This window comes from Stegostoma tigrinum, chromosome 36 (assembly GCF_030684315.1).
Source record: "Stegostoma tigrinum isolate sSteTig4 chromosome 36, sSteTig4.hap1, whole genome shotgun sequence".
NCBI classification, from domain to species: Eukaryota; Metazoa; Chordata; class Chondrichthyes; order Orectolobiformes; family Stegostomatidae; genus Stegostoma; species Stegostoma tigrinum.
The window spans coordinates 17,075,136-17,099,047 of NC_081389.1; the positions used below are offsets into that span (position 1 = coordinate 17,075,136).

General features: G+C 44.0%; 1 protein-coding gene across 2 annotated transcripts in view; it reads left to right on the forward strand.

The window, feature by feature from the left end:
* LOC125446850 (synaptotagmin-4) overlaps positions 1-23,912 on the forward strand; it is a 72,307-nt gene that overhangs the window by 35,597 nt on the left and 12,798 nt on the right. For both annotated transcript variants that reach the window (XM_048520769.2, XM_048520770.2), the window contains exon 2: positions 13,614-14,509. In XM_048520769.2, coding sequence (XP_048376726.2) covers positions 13,614-14,509 — 896 coding nt within the window. The remainder of the gene's footprint in view (positions 1-13,613; positions 14,510-23,912) is intronic.

The window sequence follows — 23,912 nt, forward strand, 5'->3', positions numbered from 1 at the left end:
TTTAATCTGAGGGTCCCCACATTATCAAGTGAGGGGTGCGGCTGAGAAGGGGAGCCCTTTATGGTAATCTCAGCCAATGGTGGAAATTGAACCCATGCTATTGGCATTATTCCACATCACAAACCAGCCATGCAAGCTAACTGATGTGCCAGTATGCTATATCACATTCGCGTCATTGATGTTTTGAGGAGCTAAATGTAAAACTTCCCCACATTCATATCATTTTTGATTCAGTTCAACTTAGTGTAGAAAGTGTACAACTAGCAATTCTCATCTGTACCATCATCTTACCATCTGCCTGCAGCATCCTGTTGATGCTTCAGAGACACACAGTGTTATCGCAGATTGCTCATAGCAGGTAGTGTGTGTACCTTGTGTTGTACAGTATAGTACATATACAGTACTTATTTTGATCGGTAGATATAAAACACAACATTTCCCTAAGTCAAAAGCCCTATCCCTATACAGTCATAGAGTCATACAGCATGGAAACAAACCCTTTGGTACAAACGGTCTATGCTGACCACAATCCCAAACTAAACTAGTCTACCTGCCAGCGCTTGGCCCATACCCCTCCAAACATTTCTTATTCACATACTTATCCAAATGTCTTTCAAACGCTGTAACTGTACCTGCATCCACCACTTCCTCTGGAAGTTCATTCCATGCACAAATCACTCTCTGAGAAAAAAAAAATTGCCCCTCATTTCTTTGCCAAATCTTTCTCCTCTCACCTTAAAAAATATGGCCCCTAGGGTTGAACTATCCCACTCTAGGGTAAAGACACCTGCCATTCACCTTATCTATACTTTGTCCATCTTCTTCCCTTGTTTTGTGTGGGAGAAATTGCCCTGGTATGAGTCACGTTGGTGACTGTAATGCTTTTATTACCACATGCCCTCATATTTGTATTATTCTTATGAGGAAAAGTTCCACTGTGTAAGTTGTTTTGATACGAGTTGCGAATTTCTGTGACATAACCCCAAAATCTGTCAAGGACCTCCCCCTAGATAATGTGGAAACAATGTTGAGGTGATGTTACTGAATTGCTAATCCACAGGTCCAGGATGAATAGCTACTGTGGTGTGGGCATTGTATTCATCTCTGATCTGGTAGGTTAGTTCCCATAACATGAAAACGAGACATGAGTAATGTGATATTGAAAGATACAACAGAAGTGTATTACAGCTCCTGGTACATATCTATATTACAACCACAGACACTTCACCAGCTTGGCTAATACTAAGATATTTGGTTATAACAGCACCATGCTTTCATCAGCATATCAGATTTATAATGGCCCCAGTTAAAATGGAGTTTGAGACTTTAACACCCTCAGATCACAGACAATGATACCGTGAAGATATTACGATCATGTCTCTTAGTAGAATATTAACCGTGAGCTGTAACACAACACAACACAGACTAATGTTTTGAGGGCAGGGATTAAAAACCTTACCTTGGTGGCTGGTGGAATCTATGTTCAATTGTAAAACTGGAATTGAAAGCTAGTCTCAGTAATGATGGTCACAACAACCATAATTGATTGTCGTAAAAACCCATCTGGTTCACCGATATCCTTTAGGGAAGGAAATCTACCATTCTTACCTGGCTAGAGACAATCTCTGTAACCATTGCCTGACTCAAACATTGCCTCAGCTGAGGGAAGGTGATGGCCCAATTGCATTATCGCTGGACTGTTAATCCAGAGTCCCAGATAATGTTATGGGGACCTGGCAATGTGACTGTCACTGAGATGCCCTGTGAAATGGCCAGGCAAGACACTCAGATCAAGGACAATTAGGGCCAGGCAACAAATACTGCCCTTGCTAGAGATGTCTACATTCCATGAAGAATAAAGAAAAAATAACCCCATGCCCTATAGATGCCAGACAACTGTCATTGAGTTGGAATTGTTTGCTTAGTGTTTAGGATCTTTGAGCTATTGTGTGAAAAATCAGACCTACATCCACCCAAAAGAGGGTTAGACCAGAAGACCATAAGAAATAGGAACAAGAATCTGCTGTTTGGCCCCTTGAGCCTGCTCCACTGTTCAGTAGGATCATCGCTGATCCAACATTCCTCACATCCACTTTCCTGCCCTTTCTCTGACTGAACAAGAATCAATCTATCTCGGCCTTAAATCTACACAGGGACTCTACCCACACAGCTCTCTGTGGCGACGAGTTCCAAAAACTCACAACCCTCTGAGAGAAGAAATTCCTTCTCATCTCAGTCTTAAATTGGCTCCTCTTTATTCTGAGGCCATGCCCTCTAGACTCTCCCATGAGGGAAAACATCCTCTCAGCCTTTGTCCTGGCAAGCCCCTTTAGAATCCTGTATGTTTCAATGCAGTCACCTGTCAGAGAATTTTCTGGAACGGTACCTACATTCTCCTTTAAAAGTTGAGAAGGCAAAGAGATTTGAAAGAGGCATTCAAAATTCAGAGAGTTTCAATTGAGTAAATAAGGAGAATTATTAATAAGGTGTTGGAAATCAGAGAACACCAATTTAAGATAAAGGGTAAAACAAAATGAGAGTGATGAAGAGAGTTTTCCAGTTAAATCTTGATGTACAAAGGGTGAATATCGTCCTGTTATTAGCACTGTTGCTTTGGTGGATAAAGTGGTCATTCGCAACTCAAGTTCTGTTGGTATCAGCAGATCGAGTTATATGCAAATTAATCAGAGACGATGTAAGCTTCATACTGACTCACTATGAGAAAACCATCAATGTACCTAAGATGTCAGCATTTCTTCAGTGATAGCAGTAGACTACAAATCTACAGGGCAATGGGGAAATCATAGAACATGGGACTAATTCAATCGTCTTTTCAAAGAGCTGACATAGACACAATGGGCCAAATGGCTTCCTTCTGCGCTGTAAGATTCTGTGATTAGCACAATTTAAGAGTACTGAAGGTAAAATATCGATGCTGACTCACCTTGAAAGTACTCCAGTATTCATCCTCGAGTACATCTTATTTGTCAAGTGAGTCACTAGTATTAAAATGTCTTTATTTGCCATCTTTCAGCTTCACTTTAAATGCCAACCTGGTGACTTTTAAAACATCTTTCCACATGATGTAGATATTGCTGGCCACATCAGATTTTATTGCACATTTCTAATTGCCCTGCAGAGCTGGTGTGATGCTTTCTTGTACTGCTACAGTTCATGTGTTGTAGGTGCACTCCACTACTGCCAACAGGAGCAGCATTCCAGGAGTTTGACCCAGCGATGGTAAAGGAATAGCAATGTACTTCTAACACAGGATGGTGTGAGATTTGAAGGGGAACTGGCAGATGATGATGCGCCTCTGCATCTGCTGCTCTCGCCTTTCTGAAGGGTGGAGGGTGCAGGTTTGTAAGGTGCTGTTGAAGTTGTGCGTTGCTGCAGTGTATCTTGTAGATTATAAATTGTGCTGCTGCTCTGCATCAATAGGGAAGGGAATGAATGCTGAAGCTAGTGAACGAGATGCCAAGCAAGCAGAATGTTTTTACCTGGGTGGTGTCAAGCTTCTTAAGTGTTGCTGGTGCTGCACTCATCCAGGAAAATAGGGAATATTCCCTCACACTCCTGACTTGTGCTTCATGCCTTGTGGTTGGTGAACAGACTTTGGAGGAATGAGGAGGTGAGTTACTTGTTTCGGAATTCTCAGTCCCTGACTTGGGGCTGTTGGTATTTGCAGTGGCTAGTTCGGCCCTGTTTCTGGTCAATGGTAATTTGCTGAAAATTGGGAGATTCTGCAATGATAATGACCTTGATTTCTATAGAAACAGATTGCAACCCCATTCCATCTAAAGCCAGATTTATGTATACGCTTCAGATCTAGAAGCCATCAATTTGTATAACAAGCAACAGTGACTTACATTTATGTCACCCCTTTACCATAATAAAATACTACAGATCAGTTCAACTGAGGATAATTGAATTCAATCTGATACCGAAGCTATCTAAGAAACAAGCTTTGTCAGTGAGATGGTTTTTAAGGAGCAACCTACAAGAGGAGAGAGACGTAGGTAGAAAAAGAAGGGAAAATTTAATTCTGTGGCATCTTTCCTGGAATCAGGGCATACCAAGGACACTTCTGAAGCGTGGATGTTGTTGTAATGTCACTGAACGATGTGGTCAGTTCTCACAGTGCCGGAGTTGGTGGCCTCGTAGTATTATAGCTAGACTATTAATCGAGAGATCCAGGTAACTTTCTGGGGAATGGCATGCAAATCTCACCAAGAGATGGGATTTGAATTCAATGCATCAAAAAAAATCTGGAATTAAGAATCTAAAGATGGTCGTGAAACCAATTATTGGAGAAATGCCGCATCTGCTTCTCTAATGTCCTTTGGAGAATGAAATCAACCATCCTTACCTGGTCTGGCCTACAAATGGCTCCAAATCTACAACAATGTGGTTGCCTCTTAACTGTCTGCTAGGCAACAGGGAATTAATGCTGGCCTAGACAACGATGCCTGCACCCTGTGAATGAATAAAGATAGGACATGATATTGACTGGAATATGCCCTGGCCAGATATGGCAGTCTTTTGGCCTGGCGTGGTACGGTGGGTCCCCTAGCCCACAGAGGTGGTCTCTCAGAGGCAAGTGGCGGTCTCTCAGCAGCTGGCATGGCTATCTCTTGGTGGCCTGGTGTGGCCCAGAATGCACTTCTGAGGTGATTCCCTTGTAGTCTCCCAGCCTTGAGCTGAAGCCTGGAGTGCAGGCCCGGTGCACACCGGAGGCTAGGTGGACTGGTTTGGAGGGACGATTGTTCCAAACTTTTTTATTATCTATTTTCTAATTTATCCTGCAATCTGTAATGTTGTACTTTTTATTTCTCTATTTTTCTAACTTTTTTTCCTAAGAACTTGTATGGAAGAATCTGTGCCTAAGTACCTCAGAGTGGCAACTTGTACACTTTTTACTGTACTCATTTGAGTACATGTGGCTATAAAGCTAATCCTAATTCCAAGTGGCTATTAATTGAAGTATAAAACTAGACCAGCACACTGGGGAAACCTCCCCTACTCCTGTCTGAAGAAAGGCCATGGGAGCTGTCACACACAACTGAGTGGGCAGCATTGGTTTAATATCTCATTCAAACAGCTGGCATCCCTGACAATGCAGCGCTCCCCTGGCACGTTACAGTGAGCAATGATTTTCATGCTGAATCTCTGAGCAGAATTTGAGCTCCTGTCGTGTTTTCCAGAGCCAAGTGCCAACCATTGACTCACAGCTGGCCAATTCAGAAAAACTCTGATTTTCGCAGAGGCTCTGGGTTACTTGTGAAAAGATTTTGGGATGGAGTTCTAGAGCTTAGAATCTTAGCAGCTGAAGCCACGACTGTCAAAGGTGGACCAATTAAAACCAGGGCCAAGCTAGAATCCAGAAAGTGTAGACATTTGGAAGGTTGTAGGACTAAAGGTGATTGTGGAGGACAGGGAATGGTATAGCTGTTGAAAGCAGTGAACAGAGTTTGAACCTGGAGGCTGTCGCCAGAGCTGAACTCTCACACACTCAACCATCAATGGAACTAATAAATTTAAGCATCTGAAATTAGTTTACCGTAGATTTGATCTGTAAATATTAACACTCTGTTTTATGGACGCAATTACATAATAGAATGATAGTCATATTTATCACGTGGATGTCAAAGGAAGGTCAAAGCTGCTTTTAGAACCTCCTCCAAACTTCCTTTCCCTCTCAAGCCAGAAGAAATATTCATATTTCGATCATTTCATTTTGTTCAATTCATTCATTTCAATCAAATACAGCAACAGGTGCCCAGAGAATGTTAGTTTGAACCACAGTTAAATTTAAATGCAATTTCTTTCGCGCTTTGTTTTCTCTGAGTGTCAGTGGAATGAGTTTCCAAAGGCTGTGCTGATATGAACAGTATTCAGGAGTAACAGCTGAAGAGTTTCACAAGGATTGTTGACGTATTGGCAGGTTAGTATGTGATCTGTTTGCCCTTAGCTGAGGTTTCCTCCAGTCTCATCGGCCCTGATCCCTGCAACTTTGTATTTGCTCTCCTGTGCTACATAATCCCAAGCTGATGAAGGCCACAGTATTCTCTAACATTGCAGGTAAGAAGCTGAGTGATCACATATTTCAGTGTTTAGGAGCTCAAGAGGTATCATTTCTTCAGTACCTGATTAGTTTCGAAGATATGAGTTTGTCTTCTTCTTGTAATTACCAAAAATTTTATGGGTACAATTACTACTCCAACCTTAGCATAAAACTCATATCTGGGCTGCACTGCCACCTTTTAAACGATACTCTGCTTGAGTGGATGTGAACCATTGATAGTACGAAATAAAATGTAAAAGAACTGTGGATGATGTAAATCAGGAGCAAAAACAAAGTTACTGGAAAAGCTCAGCAGGTCTGGCAGCACTTGTGAAGGAGAAAACAGCTGTTCTAAGGAAGGGTCACCGGACCTGAAACGTTAACTCTGTTTTCTCCTTCACAGATGCTGCCAGACCTGCTGAGCTTTCCAAGCAACTTTTTTTTTGTTCATTGATGGTACTACTTCATTGAAGGGCAAGGGATTAATTCCCAGTGTCAGGGTTAATATTTATCCCTCAATCAACATCACATTACTTGGTCAGGAGATTTTATGGGAGCTTGCTATGCACATATTCGCTGCAACATTCTCTATATGGGGTACAGGTGCATAGTTCCCTGAATGTAGAGTCACAGGTAGACAGGATAATGATGAAAGCATTTGGTATGCTGGCCTTTGTTAGTCAGTGCATTGAGTATAGGAGATGGGAGGTCATGCTGTAGCTATGCAGGACATTGATTCGGCCACTTTTGGAATATTGCGTTCAATTCTGGTCTCCCTGCTATAGGAAGGATGTTGTAAAGCTTGAAAGGGTGCAGAAGAGCTTTACAAGGATATTGCTAGGGTAGGAGAGTTTGATCTATAGGGATAGACTGAACAGGTTGGGGCTATTTATCCCTGGAGTGTCAGAGGCTGAGGGGTGCCCTTCTGGAGAGATTTGTAAAATTATGAGGGGCATGGATAGAGTGAATAGTCAAGGTCTTTTTCCCAGTGTGGGCGAGTCCAAAACTAGAGGACATAGATTTAAGGTGATTTGGGAAAGATTTAAAAGGGTCCTAAAGGGCAACTTCTTCATGCAGAGGGTGGTGTGTATATGGAACGAGCTGCCAGAGGAAGTGGTGGAGGCTGGTACAATTACAACATTTAAAAGGCATCTGGATGAATATGTGAACAGGAAGAGTTTAGAGGGATATGGGCCAAATGCTGGCAAATGGGGCTAGATTGATTTAGGAGTGATAATGGGAACTGCAGATGCTGGAGAATCCAAGATAACAAAGTGTGGAGCTGGATGAACACAGCAGGCCAAGCAGCATCTCAGGAGCACAAAAGCTGACGTTTCGGGCCGAGACCCTTCATCAGAGAGGGGGATGGGGAGAGGGAACTGGAATAAATAGGGAGAGAGGGGGAGGCGGACTGAAGATGGAGAGAAAACAAGATAGTTAGAGAGGAGAATATAGGTGAGGAGGTAGGGAGGGGATAGGTCAGTCCAGGGAAGATGGACAGGTCAAGAAGGGGGTATGAGGTGGTAGGTAAGAAATGGAGGTGCAGCTTGAGGTGGGAGGGAGGGATAGGTGAGAGGAAGAACAGGTTAGGGAAACAGAGACAGGCTGGGCAGGTTTTGGGATGTGGTGGGGGGAGGGGACGAGCTGGGCAGGTTTTGTGATGCAGTGGGGGGAGGGGACGAACTGGGCTGGTTTGGGGATGCAGTGGGGGAAGGGGAGATTTTGAAGCTTGTGAAGTCCACATTGATACCATTGGGCTGCAGGGTTCCCAAGTTCTTCCCCTCCTCCCACTGCATCCCAAAACCAGCCCAGCCTGTCTCTGCTTCCCTAACCTATTCTTCCTCTCACCCATCCCCTCCTCCCACCTCAAGCCGCACCTCCATTTCCTACCTACCACCTCTGCCCGCCTCCTTGACCTGTCCGTCTTCCCTGGACTGACCTATCCCCTCCCTACCTCCTCACCTATACTCTCCTCTCCACCTATCTTCTTTTCTCTCCATCTTTGGTCCGCCTCCCCCTCTCTCACTATTTATTCCAGTTCCGTCTCCCCATCCCCCTCTCTGATGAAGGGTCTAGGCCTGAAACATCAGCTTTTGTGCTCCTGAGATGCTGCTTGGCCTGCTGTGTTCATCCAGCTCCACACTTTGTTATCTTAGATTGATTTAGGATATCTGTTTGGCATGGATAAGTTGGACTGAAGGATTCTATTACAACAGTGTTGAATTTAATGAAGAAAATTAGTGAATAAAAAGGAAACATTTACAGCAACTTTAAGGTAAAAAATGCAAGAGGAAGCAATTTATGGAAAAACGCTCTGGAAAATGGGAGCCAAGATCAAAGAAGTAGATGAGGGTTTGTTACGAGTTTGGTCATAGAGTTGGGGGAGGCTGATTTAAGGATGGCACTGGTCAGTAGGGAGGTTTAAGGGAAAAATCCATTTCCACAAGGCCTTGGTGGAAAAATGCAAAGGCATTAAAGTAGGGTAAAGAAAACCTGAATGGGTAATACTAGGAGAGATGGTGGGGAGGGTCCCGCAATAAAGAAAAATGAGTTTTGGAGATAATAAGCAAGGCTGGGAATTTTACACTGAAGGCATTTTGAAAGTAAAGTTTGATACAGGTTGGTGTGGATGGGTTGGGAGGGTGAAAAGTGAGCAGACGTTGGTACGGACAAGACATGAATTGCAGAGACAAAATGGACAGAGTTTGGACCGTGTCAGAGAGATTGGAAACAATGCCCAAGATCCATGGAGCTGATTCTGCGAACGGCTATCTTCAATTAGGAAGACTACACAGCATTAAGGTAGACTCTCAAACATGCTGGGAGAGGCAATGATGGTGGTCTTATCACTGGACTGTTAATGCAGAGACCCAGGTAATGTTCTGGGGACCTGGGTTCAAATTCTGCCACAGCAAATGTGGAAATTCGAATTGAATTTTTAAAAAAAATCTGGATTTAAGAGCTTAATGACCATTGCTGATTGTCAGGAAAACCCATCTGGGTCACTAATGTTCTTCAGGGGAGGAAATCATTACCTGGTCTGGTCTGCACGTGACTCCAGACACCCAGCAATGTGGTTTACGCTTAACTGTCGTCTGGGCAATTAGTGATGAGTAATGAATGCTGCCTGGTCATTGACACACACATTCGCTGAGTGAATCTTTACAAGTGCTGTTACATGAGGGGATGTGGTTCACTGAGATATGTTTCTGGACATAAAGCAGGTTGGGATTGTAGGGCGAAGGTTTGGTTAGGGAGTCTTGATCCATCAACAAGGGAAGAAAAAGTCTTTTTGATGAAGGGCCTAGGCCCGAAACGTCAGCTTTTGCGCTCCTGAGATGCTGCTTGTCCTGCTGTGTTCATCCAGCTCCACACTTTGTTATCTCGGATTCTCTAGTATCTGCAGTTCCCATTATCTCTTATCCTAAAAAAGTCTTGCTTGGCTTAATAATCATTTGGCACTCTAATTGGATCTGAATGTGAAAAAGAGACTGTTGTCACATACCTTGGTATTTAACATCTGACAGGATATGTTGATTATATAATGACTGCAGTTTGATGAGTTTTCTATTCGGGCGTTCGTAGGGCAGCATGGTGACTCAGTAGTTAGAACTGCTGCCTCACAGTGCCAGCAACCTGGGTTCAGTTCCAGCCTCGGGTGACTGTGTGGTGTTTGCTCATTCTCCCTGTATCTGTGTGAGTCCTCTCTGGTTTCTTCCCACAGTCCAGTGCAGGTTAGGTGGATTGGCCATGGGAAATTGTGCAGGCTAGGTGGATTGGCCATGGGAAACTGTGCAGGCTAGGTGGGTTAGCCATGGGAAATTCAGGGTTATGGGGTGGGTCTGTGTTCAGAGGATCAGTGTTCACTGAATGGCCTGCTTTCATAGTGTTGGGGTTCTACTGGTTTTTCTGCCTTACAGTTCAACACTTCACAAGTTTCCACATAATGGAGTGCATAGGTAGGCACATTTTCTACTTGTGCAGGGTTAATAACCAATAACACCGCATGAAGTGAACTCTGTTTCTCTCTCCACAGGTGCTGCTAGACCTGCTGAGCTTTTCCTGCACTTTTTGCTTTTAGTTCAGAATTCGGGCACTTGGAGTATTTTATTTTTATTTAAGAGCCCATAAAAGGTGGTGTTTTACAATTGTAGCCCAGTGACTGGAGTTACTAAGATCAGGTCTATCCCTTCATTAAGTCCCTTCAACCATAGCTGGTACAAAGCCAGGATCCAGGACACATAATATGGGGCCCACCCAAAGGAAGAAAACTAATCAAAGGTGTTACTCTCTTAGGATCATCTTACATCCCATTTTTGTTCAGTTACGTTGGTGATGCAGATGTTGATTACTAAATTACGAAAGCTGTGCTAGTACTTGTTTTAGTGTTGCACAAGTGAAAAAAATAAGATAATAGGGTGTGGAGCTGGATGAACACAGCAGGCCAGGCAGCATCAGAGGAGCAGGAAGGCTAAAGTTTCGGGTCTGAAATGTCAGCTTTCCTGCTCCTCTGATGCAGCCTGGCCTGCTGCGTTCATCCAGCTCCACACCTTGTTATCTCAGATTCCAGCATCGGCAGTTCCTACTATTCCTACTATCTCTCAAGACAATGAGCTCTGCTTGTGAAGGAGAAAGTGACAAACAGATGGGAAACAATTTAATTTACTCCTCTTCTGGAGTACTGTGCCCAGTTCTGGTCGCCCTGTTATAGAAGACATTCTTAAACTGGATAAGGTTCAGGAGAGATTTACTGGGATGTTGCCAGGTACACAAGGTTTGAGTTATAAGGAGAGACAGGATAGGCTGGGACTTCTTCCACTGGATCGTAAGAGGTTGAAGGGTGACCTTAAAGAGGTTTAGAAAGTCGTAAGGGGTATGGATAAGATAAATGACAGGTATCTTTTCCCTAGGTTGGAGGATTCCAAGAATAGGGAGCATATTTTTAAGCAGTGAGGAAAAAGACTTTAAAATGTCACGAGGGCAGTTTTTTTCCCCTCGGAGAGTGGTTCGTGTTAGAAATGAACTTCCAGAGGAACTGACGGATGTGGGTGCAGTTTCAACACTGAAAGGACATTCGGATAGGTACATGAACAAGAAATGTTTGGAGGGGTGTGGGCCAAATACAGCAGGTGGGACCAGTTTAGTTTGGGATTCTGGTCGGCATGGGCTGGTTGGACTGAAGGATCTGTTTTCGTGCTTTATGACTCTGTGACTCTAGCTTGTAATTCTCCTGGCTATTATAAGAGCATAGGAACAGCAGGCCATTCAGCCCCTTGAGCCTGTTCTGCAATTCAAAGGCTGATCTGCAAGAATCTGGCTGAAACCCCTCAGTAAACACACCTTCATTTTGAGGAGAATAACAATTTGATTGACTGAGTATTAGATGCACATGATTACATGAGACAGCTTCAGTCTTAGGGATATGCACAAATTTATTAAAATAGGGAAGCATGCAATTTGGTGGCTGCACAGCCATGCTGGTAAGCTCAGATGGCATGTTTGAAGTGCAGTCTGGTACCAAGTGCGTGAGTTCAATTCCAACCACCGGCTGAGATTACTGTGAAAGACCCTCCTTCTCAACCTCTCCCCATCCCTGAGGTGTTGTGACCCTCAGGTTAAACCACCACCAGTTATCTCTCTCCAGAAAAAGATCAGGGCTGCAGTAAATTCACCTTTGTATAAAATCTAAATAAATTTCAATAAGGTACCTGATAATTATCTGCATGAGAGAATCCAACATTCAAATTTTACCCAATATACAGATACAAAACATTAATAGATTTGGATGGGATGTGATGGCCCAGTGGTATTATCACTGGACTGTTACTTCAGAGACCCAGATAACATTCTGGGGACCTGGATTCAAATTCTGCCAGGGCAGATGGTGGAATTTGAATTCAGTAAATTTCCAGAATTAACAATCTAATGATAACTGTAATCCATTGCCAACAGTTGCGGGGTTGGCGGGGGGGGGGGGGGGCGGGGGGGGGAGAAACCCATCTGGTTCACTAACGTCCTTTTGGGAAGGAAATAGCCACTCTCACCCAGTCTGGTCTATATGTGAGTCCAGACCCACAGCAATGTGGTTGGCTCTTAACTGCCCTTAACTGGCAATTAAGGATGGGCAATACTAAGCCAGTAATGCCCTCGCCCCGTGAATAAAGAAAAGACAGAGAGGAAAGAACCTCCAATTTGCATTGACCAGTTCCCTGAAAGCGTAAGGGATTTCTTGGCTCTGAATGAACCTTAAGGGAATAACTCCCTTAAGTTAATTAATTTGTGATGTTTAGAATGGATTTATTTTTTGGCATTGCATTACTAATTAAATAAGTCATTCATAAAATTAATCATTAACTAATTAATAAAGTTAAGGGTGTGATTGTATGAGAGCAGGTGCAGAAGAGATTTCCGAGGATGATGCCTGGGCTGGAGGATCTGAGCCAAGTGGAGGGATTGTATAAGCTAGGGTTGTATTCCTTAGATCAGCGAGCTGTTTAAGGTTATGAGGGACATAGATAAGATGGATAGGCAGGTACATTATACAGGGTCAATAACCAGAGTGCATTGATTTAAGTTAAGAGGGAGAGTTTAAGAGGAGAGTTAAGGAGTCATTTTCTCATTCACATGGTATTAGGAGTCTGGAAAGACCCTTTTTCTACTAGTAGAGGGGTAAATAATCCGAGGCATAGATTTAAGATGACAGGAACTCACGAACCCAGAATATCAGCTTGTGATTCAACCCTCACTTTGACAATCTCAGCATTATAGTGAAGCACTTTGGAAGAGTTTACTGTGTTAAAAGTGCTGATATAATTGTAAAGGTAAAGTCTCCATGGACTTATTAGACCATTAGGCCATTGTCTCATTACAGAGACGACTGTTGGTGGCGTAATCTGAGGGTCACTGAGCCTCAGGTGAGGAGAGAGAAAATCCTTCATGGTAACTTCAGCTGGTTTGAGGAATTTAACCCATCTATGCATCACAAACCAGCCTTCCATGCTAACTGACCCCAATATCACTGCAACATGAGGCAAAGACCAGAACTAGACCAGCCTGTATAGCAGCAGAATTGGGCCATTTGGGTCTGCCCTGCCGTACAATCACGGCTAATATATTTCTCAACCCCGTTCTGCTGCATTCTCTTGATCCCTTTACTAATCAAGAACCTATCTATCTCTGTGTAAAATGACTTGACCTACGCAGCCTTCTGTGGCAAGGAGTTCCACAGTCACCACCCTCTGGCTAATGAAATTCCTCCTGATCTCAGTTCTAAAGGGTTATCCCTTCACTTTGAAGATGTGCCTTCAGGCCCTAGTGTCTCCTACATCCTCTCCACGTCCACTCTATCCAGGCATCTCAGCATTCTGCAAAGTTGTGAGTAACATTTGTTTCTAGCATTGGTGAATGCGCTGCCCCTTGAGGAAAATTTGCTTTTGATAGATGTGAATCTCTTTGAGCAAACTGCAAGCCTGTGTTGCCATTTCCAAATAGCTGAGTGCTGTTGTGTAAGATGCTTTTACAGTGCATTAACATCTCCCTCTTGGCTCAGTGCCTCTGCAGGTCCTCCTCGGGGTTGGTCTGGCCTTCCTCTGTTTCTGCTTGATGCTCGGCTGTGCCCTCTGCTGGCGGAAAAGGAAGCATCAGAGCACCACCAACAGCAAGGACCCGGCCTCTGAGCGGATCGTCATGGACCCCAGCTTGCCTCTGCCAGGGAGCGCCAGTACGCCCATCAAGCAGCAGTACGAGGAGGTGCGCGGCTTAGTATTGGAGCACCCGCCAGGCGCTCTGCCGGACCTGGACCCTGACTCTGGCTACAGGCATGGTCCCCACGGCAGAGCGTCACTGCCCTTCATCCCCGCTGTGCAGAAAGCCAGCCTGACCAGCCGAACCAAGAGGATCCTTGAGAGGCGCTGCACCGTCTCGGGCGACTGCTCTGTCTACAACCAGTGCGGCATCTACCCGACCCCGGGCATCATGCCCGCAGGCCCCGGCCTGGGCCATTCCCTCACCACGCCTGACGACCTGGCAGGTGCCAAGTCAAAGCCAAGGCCGGCCCTACACTTCACACTCTTCTACTCGCCCTATGAGGTCACCCTGACGGTGAGCGTCCTGGGCATCTCCAACCTTCCCAAGAAATTTGGCACCGGCTGTGACTCCTATGTGAGGGTCTACTTGCTGCCTAGGTTCATGGAGCCACAGCAAACCAGCATCCGCAGGAAGAGCCTGAACCCCGAGTTCTGGGAGAGCTTTCACTTCTCCGGTTACACACTCGAGGAGATAAAATGCTTCACCCTCCGCTTTGCCACCTACGTCAAGGAGTTCCACAATTTGAAGGACACTTTCATTGGTGAGGTGCTGTTCGCCTGCGAGCAGGGAGACTGGCAGCCAGATTCACCCTCAGCTTATACACGAGAGCTCACCACCACAAAGACAAAGCTCAAAAAGGTAAGAGGCCAGTGAGATTAACTTTGTGGGCTAACCCATTCAATGTCTGTGCGGCAGGTGAACGCTGGCACGTGGGCAATTGTTCTATCTGCAGTCACAGCTGAAGGGCCCAGACCTGAAACGTCAGCTTTTCTGCTCCTCTGATGCTGCTTGGCCTGCTGTGTTCATCCGGCTCTACACTTTTTTATCTCAGATTCTCTAGCATCGGCAGTTCCTGCTATCTCTGGACTGCAGGGCTCTTGTTTGAAATTTGGTATTCTTGCATGTGTCCTGATGATTGGAAGCAAAATGTTTCAGCAAGTCTGTCTTTTCAGCAATCATCAGGGCACATGCAAGAATTTCAAACAAACACAACAAGTACTGTTACAGGAGAAAACGGTGCTGTTTGTTTGCGAAACGTCAGAGTTCCTGCTCCTCTGATGCTGCCTGGCCTGCTGTGTTCATCCAGCTCCACACTGTGTTACCTCTGTCTCCAGCATCAACAGTTCTTACTATCTCTTCAACATAATCCTTTTGCTTGCGGAAAACAGCTCCATCTATAAGGTCACTTCTAGGAAGCGTAAATGAGCCATATTATGATACCGTGGTGTGGGGAAGGTCACCACATCTGCCGTGTGCTGTACAAATATGGGTCACAGAGCAACAACTCTCAGTTAGGTAACAAGGTGTGGAGCTGGATGAACATAGCAGGCCAAGCAGCATCTTAGGAGCAGGAAAGCTGACGTTTCAGCCATAGGCTCTTCTTCAGAAATGGGGAAGGGGAAGAGGGTTCTAAAATAAATAGGGAGAGAGGGGGAGGCAGATCGAAGATGGATAGAGGAGAAGACAGGTAGAGAGGAGACAGACAAGTTAAAGGGGCCAGGATGGAGCCAGTAAAGGTGAGTGTAGGTGGGGAAGTAGGGAGGAAATGGGCCAGTCGAGGGAGGATGGACCGATCAAGGGGGCGGGATGAGGTTAGTAGGTAGGAAATGGGGATGCGGCTTGAGGTGGGAGGAGGGGAAAAGTGAGAGGAAGAACAGGTTAGGAAGGCGGGGATGAGCTGGGCTACTAATACTGTTTTCCAAGTGAGATAAATACCTGAACAACATTTAACAGGAGGATAAGGGGATGCACGTTGATAAAATGGAAGTCAAGCCATGGTCAGTGAGATGTTTTATGAGAATTTATAAGAATTGCTTGTTTCTTGTTGAGTTTAAAGTGAGTTCCTAATGGTAGAGGAACAACTTGAACAATCATGGAGGGCTGTGAAGAAGAATTCTACACAAGAGGCTTTTGAAATTAGGACTTTGAGAAAGAACAGTTTCAGATTTTTTGACTTCAGGATGTCTTCAAGTGTTTTATTCCCTTTAGTCTTAGATTCTTACAGTAGGGTTAGGGTTAGCATTACCTCCCAGCATTTACCTTGTCAAACCCTTGAGAATCCTATATGTTTCAATGACATCATCTCTCATTCTTCTAAAATCCAGTGAATAGAGCCCCATCCTCTTTAACTCATTAGGCAATCACTCCATAATCAGGGAACATCCCAGTGAACCTTCTCTGAACTGCCTCCAATGGAAGAATATCTTTCTTTCAGTGATACAGGAAAAGCAGTAGCCAATTTGTGCACAGCAAGCTCCCATGTGATAATACTTTCCCTGATTATGACCTAGTGGTATTATTGCTGGACTGTTAATTTGGAGACCAAGATAATGTTCTGCGTTCGAATCCTACCACAGCGGATGGTGGAATTTGAATTCAATAAATGTCTGGAATTAAGAATCTAGTAATGACCATGAATCTGTTGCTGATTGTTGGAAAATCCATCTGGCTCACTAATATCCTTTCGGGAAGGAAACTGCCATCCTTACCTGGTCTCACCTACATGTGACTCCAGACCCACAGCAATGTGGTTGACTCTAAACTGCCCTCTGGGCAATTAGGGATGGGAAATTAATGCTGCCTAAAAGTGAAGCCTTCATCCCCTAAATGAATAAAGGAATAAAGGATGTAAATTAAATATCGAGAGAACTCACCTACTCTGCCATAAATTGTGCCATGGTATTGTTAAGGTTTAATGTAAGAGCAGACCCAGAATCGTGTTTCATCTGAGCACTGGGCCCCTGAGAGTGTAGCACACAGACAGTACAGCACTCCATCAGCACTGCCTGAGAGACCCAGCCTATTCCAGTGGAGCATGAAGCCACAACCTTTAGCCTCAGAGATGAGAGAGCTTCCCCCTGACCCATGCCTGAAAGCTGGCAAAGTTTGACAAGAACTGTTTGCAGAAGACGTCACAGAGGAAAACAAACAGAGACTGTAAGAATGAAAGTTAGACAGCAAATAACTTTCAAATTGACAGATAGGCAGAATGGCCATTTCTCCGATCAAATGACTATAAGACCAGATGATGTAGGAACAAATGTAGGCCATTCAGCTCATCAAGCCTTCCATTCAATGAGATCATGGCTGATCTGATAATCTTTGCTCCACTTTCCTGCCTTTTTCCCCCTAACCCTTAATTATCTTACTAGTTACAAATCTGCCTCTCTCAGCCTTGAATATATTTAATGTCTCAGCCTCAACAGCCCTCTGCAGTAAAGAGTTCCACAGATTTACTACACTCTGAGAGAAGAAATTACTTTTCATCTTTGTCTTAAATGGGTGACTCTTTATTCTACCCTCTAGTCCTACACTCCCCCACAAGGGGAAACAACAGGCTCTGGATCTACCCTGTCAAGTCCCCTTAGAATCTTGTATTTTTCAATAAGGTCACCTCTCATTCTTCAATACTCCAATGAGTACAGGCCCAACCTACTCAACCTCATAAAGCTGGTATGTGAACCTGTCTACGATGACTCCCAACAACAAGAGAAGACTTTCCGGGGAACTCCCATTAGGAAATCCTCAAGCCGGAGCTTGTCAGCTGTTTTAAATGGACCAGGATCCAGCACTGCTGAAATGGGAATCAACCCAATGGACATAAATTATAGAATGGGCGTTAGGAAAGAACCATTCTAATGTATATCATGTCATTGGTCACAAAGTGGTATTTTCCAATCACCCAGGAGGACTGACATTGAATCCGTGTGTTCGACATACTGATTCGTCAAGCCCACCCTCACTATTTTACATCAAAAATAACTTGTATTTTAAGAAAATAGTAAAATATCTTCTTGCTCAGTCTTTTGAGCATAAGAGTTGAGACAACATGTTGAGGTTGTACAGGACATTTGTGAGGCCTCTTCTGGAGTACTGTGTGCAATTCTAATTGCCCTGCCATTGGAAGGATAATTCTAAACTGGAGAGAGTTCAGAAGAGATTTACCAGAATGTTGCCGGGTATGGAAGGTTTCAGTCACAAAGTAAGCCTGAATAGGTTGGGAAGGATATCTACTAACCTTATCTACTCTGGCCAATGTGAGACACTAGACCCACAGCAAAGTGTTTGATGCTTAACTACCCTCTGAAATGCCTGAGCAAGCGACTCATTTCAAGGACAAATAGGGATGGGCATCAAATGTTGGCTTTAGCTGTCCATATCCCATCAACATTGTTTTCCTTTAAAACTTGTCATCGCTCGACCATTGATGTCCATGCCCTCAGCTGTTTGGAGTCCTAAGATTCAGATTCCATCACTAAACCTCAATCTCACCTCCTTAAGACTGACATTTTGGACTTGCAAATCCTCTTCCAAAATCGCCTATGTATCTCATTGTAAAATATTGTTTAATGACACTGATGGGCTTGTAGAGACATACAGCATAGAACCAGGCCCTTTGATCCAACCAGAATGCAATCCCAAACTAAGCTAGTCCCACCTGCCTGTTCCTGGCCCATTTCCCTCCAAACCTTTTCTTATTCATGTGCCTGTCCAATGTCTTTTAGGGCGTGGAACACCCTGCCTGCCAATGTAGTGATCTCAGCCACATTAGGGGCATTTAAACAGTCCTTGGATAAGCATATGGATAATGATGGGATAGTGTAGGGGGATGGCCTTAGATTAGTTCACAGGTTGGCGCAACATTGAGGGCCGAAGGGCCTGTTCTGCACTGTATTGTTCTATGTTCTATATGTTTTAGATGTTTTCATTGTGCCCACATCCACCACTTCCTCAGGAAGTTCACAGCATGTGTGAACCACCATTAACTCTATCTATATCCTGCATTATTTAAGCCTTCTTTTTCATTTATTACATGCCACACCAGTAGGGCAAGCATGATCAGTAACTGGCCCACATGGTCAGTTTGTATAAAAATTGCATAAGTGTGAACATAACATGCATTATTAGCCTCTGACCGGATATTTTTAGAAAGCACGCATGCTACCTTTTATCAATTGACCTGAGTCATGCCAGGCAGCAGTAAACTGATAACAAGAGGCATTACTTCTCATTTATGACGCATTTGACTCGAACTCGGGTTGTGTTCCAATTCTGCTTCAACGCATTTGAATGGCCATTTATCTACATTAATGTTGGAACTTATCAAAGTGATGCGCAATACAATGCTTGTTTTCCAGCACTCAGTGTAAATCTGAACTGTCCCTGTTACGGTGTGATCCAGGAAAGAAGCAGTTTCCTGTACTCCATTGCAGCTACTCAAACCTCAATGCCAACCATTACTTGTCTATTTTGCTTCTCCCACTGGCCTCCCTCCAGTCACTAAGATTGTCAATTTTCAGATGAAATTAGACAAAGTTTTGTTCATGCTTTAGATTTAGCCCCTGCAGATTCTGAACTGAAACTGAACGAACATGTGGCTTTGGCATTTATTGCCCACACTGGAATAGCTCTCTCTCTCTGTCTGCTGCCTTTGTCCTTCTTGGTGCTCGAGGTCACAAGATTGGGAAGTGCAGTCACAAAAGCTTTTGTGAGTTGTAGCAGTGTGGCCTGTAAATAGTACACACTGAAGCCAGAATACCCCAGGTGTGTGTTTACCTTTCCATGATTCTAGGAAGGGTTTTAACTTCTGGTAAGATATAAAAATCCCAGAATGAATGCCGAGATGCTTTACTAGGATGTTATCAGGAAGTCACGACTTTAGTGGTGAGGGATTTCTGGAATTCTGTAGCAGAATGTTACAGCAGCAGGCCCTTCGGCCCACTATGTCTGCGCTGACCATGATGTCAACCGAAATAAATCCCAGCTGCCTGCACATGGCCCGTATTCATTGCCTGTACATGTGTTAGTCTAAACACCTCTTACACATTGGTGAAGAGTTATCTAGACTCAAAACATTAGCTTGCTTTCTCTCCACAGATGCTGCCTGAACTGCTGTGATCTCCAGCATCCGCAGTAATTTTCTCCTGCATTGCTGTCATATCTGCTTCTAACACTTTACCTGGCAATGCATTCCAAGCACCTATTACCCTCTGTAAAAAACTTGCCTTGTTCATCTTTCAACTTGCCCCTCTCACTTTAAACTTATGCCCCTTAGGATTTGACATTACCATCCTGGGAAAAAGACTTTGACTATCCAGCCTATCCAAGCTTCACATACTTTGATATACTTCTGTCAGGTCACCCCTCAGCCTCTGACACACTTGTGAAAACAATCCAAGTTTGTCCAATCTCTCCTTATAGCTAATGCATTCCAATACAGACAAAATCCTGTTAAGCCTTGTTTGTATCCTTTCCAAAGCTTCCACATCCTTCCTATAGTGTGGTGACAAGAACTGCTTTACACATTTATATCCGCGCAGCATGCACTCTACACAGAACCAATGAATTGTTTAAGACAACCACAGAAACAAGAGTAGAAATTGCTGGAGAAGCTCAGCAGGTCATAGAACATAGAAAAGTACCGCACAGTACAGGCCCTTCGGCTCACGATGTTGTGCCGTGGAATAATCCTAATCCAAAAATAAAATAACCTAACCTACATTCCCCTCAATTCACTGCTGTCCATGTGCATGTCCAGCAGTCGCTTAAATGTCACTAATGACTCCGCTTCCACGACTACCACTGGCAAAGTATTCCATGCGCTCACAACTCTCTGGGTGAAGAACCTCCCTCTGATGTCTCCTCTATACCTTCCTCCTAACACCTTAAAACTATGACCCCTCGTGGCAGTCAATCCTGCCCTGGGGAAAAGTGTCTGGCTATTGACTCTATCCATGCCTCTCATTACCTTGTACACCTCGATCAGTTCACCTCTCTTCCTCCTTCTCTCCAGAGAGAAAAGTCCGAGCTCAGTCAACCTCTCCTTGTAAGACAAGCCCTCCAGTCCAGGCAGCATCCTGGTAAACCTCCTTTGCACCCTCTCCAAAGCCTCCACATCTTTCCTAAAATAGGGCGACCAGAACTGGACACAATATTCCAAGTGTGGTCTCACCAGGGTTTTGTAGAGCTGCAGCATAACCTCGCTGCTCTTAAGCTCGATCCCTCTGTTAATGAAAGCCAAAACACCATATGCTTTCTTAACAACCTTATCCACCTGGGTGGCAACTTTGAGGGAGCTATGCACTTGAACACCAAGATCCCACTGTTCCTCCACACTGCCAAGAATCCTGCCTTTAATCCTATATTCAGCATTTAAGTTCGACCTTCCAAAATGCATCACTTAGCATTTATCCAAGTTGAACTCCATCTGCCATTTCTCAGCCCAGCTCTGCATTCTGTCAAAGTCTCGCTGAAGCCTGCGATAGCCCTTGATACTATCAACGGCACCTCCAACGTTTGTGTCATCAGCAAACATACTAACCCACCCCTCAACCTCCTCATCCAAGTCATTTATAAAAACTACAAAGAGCAGAGGCCCAAGAACAGAGCCCTGCGGGACACTACTCAGCACTGACCTCCAGGCAGAATACTTACCATCTACAACCACTCTCTGCCTCCTATCAGCCAACCAATTCTGAATCCAGACAGCCAAGTCACCCTGTATCCCATACTTCCTGACTTTATGAATGAGCCTGCCGTGGGGAACCTTATCAGATGCCTTGCTGAAGTCCATGTACACCACATCCACTGCTTGACCCTCGTCAACCTATCTTGTGACTTCCTCAAAGAACCAATAAGTTTTGTAAAGGCATGACCTGCCCCTCTCAAAGCCATGCTGACTCCCTTTAATCACACTATGCTTTTCCAAATAGTCATAAATCCTATCCCTTAGAATTCTTTCCAAAACCTTGCCGACCACAGACGTAAGACTGACAGGTCTGTAATTTCCAGGGATTTCCCTATTCCCTTTCTTGAAAAGAGGAACAACATTTGCCTCCCTCCAATCTGGCAGTAACTGTGGAGAGAAAGCAGAGTAAGCATTTCGGGTCCAGTGACTTGCCATTATAAGGGTCCTATTCTTCACCCTGTTCTAATGAAGGGTCACTGGACTAAAAAACATTAACTCAGTTTCTCAGGCCAAAGATGCTGCCAGACCTGCTGAGTTTCTCCAGAATTTTCTGTTTTTGTTTCAGATCTCCAGCATCTACCGTTCTTAGTTTTATCATATTGAAACAATGGTTCAAGAATATTTGTTTTATAAAGCCACTGATAACTGTTTCAACATTTTGGATAGCAGAAACCATAAGCATTTGACACTAATTTACCTTTTGCAAATAAACACTGAGTAATTGACACAGCAGAACAAAAAGGAAAAAAAAACGCTCAGCTGAGAAGTGTTTTGCCTCTGAGCACTCATTGCAACAGACTAATGGATGACTGTCCTTTCAACCAGGCCTCCTACTTGGCAATGTCTGCCAACTGCAAAATGCCCCATTTACCCTAGCATTGCTTCCTGTCAATTAACCAATCCTCAAACTATTTGGATGTATCCGTTCCAAATCCATGAGCCCTTATCTTACATATGAACCTTTTTGCATAACATGATAAAAGCTTTTTGCAAATCCAAGCATACTCCATTCTTCATTCCTCTTCATCTATTCTACCTCTTAAATCCTCAAAAAATACTTGGGTTTGTTCAGAAGGTTTTCCACTTTCATAAAAGTAACTTGACTCGTTCTAATCATAGAGTCATAGAGTTGTACAGCACAGAAGCAGACCCACCGGTCCTACTCGTCCATGCCAAACAGAAATCCTAAACTTTCTGAAGAAAGATCTAGGCCCGAAACATCAGCTTTCCTGCTCCTCTGATGCTGCTTGACCTCCTGTGTTCATCCAGCTTGTTATCTCAGATTCTCCAGCATCAGCAGTTCCTACTATCTCCTAAATTAATCTAATCCCATTTACCGGCAATTGGCCCATATCCAAATAAACTCTTCCTATTCATACAGCCATCCAGATGCCTTTTAAATGTTGTAATTGTACCAGCCTCCACCACTTCCAGCAGCATTATTCCATACATGCATCACGCTCTGCATGAAAAAGTTGCCCCTCAGATCCCTTCTAAATCTTACTTCTATCACTCTAAATCTATGCCATTTGATTTTGGATTCTCCTACTGTGGGAAGAGACCTTAGCTATTCAACCTATCCATGCCCCTCATGATTTTATAAACCTCCTTAACGGCACCCCTCAGCCACTGCCACTCCAGGGAAAAAAGCCCCAGCCTATTCAGCCTCTCCCTGTAGCATAAACCTTCTAACCCTGGCAACATCTTTGTGAATCTTTATTGAACTCCTTCAAGTTTCATGACATATTTGCCAAACTATATTTTCTAAGTTCATTGCTAAGACTTCCTTCATAAAAAAATTATAGCAACTCCGTGATGACTGATGTGAAGTTAATTGACCTGCAGCTCCCAGACTTCACTTTCCCATCTTACTGGAATTGTGATGTTATATTTGCTAACTTCCAATCTGCTGCGCTGTTCCAGAATTGAGAGAATTTCAGGTAACCGTAGCCAGAACATCCATTAACTCTACAGCTCTGTCATTCAGAACCCAAGGATTTAGTTCTTGGAGATTTGTCAGATTTTAGTACCTTGCGTTTTCTCTAATGCTTTTGCTGTACTAATATTAATTTCCTTACTCTTATTAGCTTCTGCAGGTAGATTTATGGTAGTAATTTGTGTCTTCCTTTATGAAGACAATTACAAAATATTTGCTCAAATCTTGTGCCATAATGGTTCAGTGATTACCACTCCTGTCTCACAGCTCCAGGCACCCGGGTTCACAGCACCAGGGAAACAGGTTCAATTCCACCACTGGACAACTATCTGTGTGAAGATTGTATGTTCTCTCCCTGTCTGCACAGGTCCCTTCTGGGTGTTCTGGTTTTCACCGTCCAAAGATGTGCAGATTAGGTGGATTGGCCATGCTAAATTGCCCATAGTGTCCAGGGATGTGTAGGGTTCGGTGAATTAGCCATGGGAAATGCATGGTTGTGAAGCTAGGGTGGTGGGGATGGGGGTGAGTCTTTGTGAGATGTTCACCGAAGAATTGGTGTGGACTTTTTGGGATGAATGGCCTGTTTTCACACTGTACGGGTTCTATAGAAACAAAACCTTATTATTCGCTGGAATAAT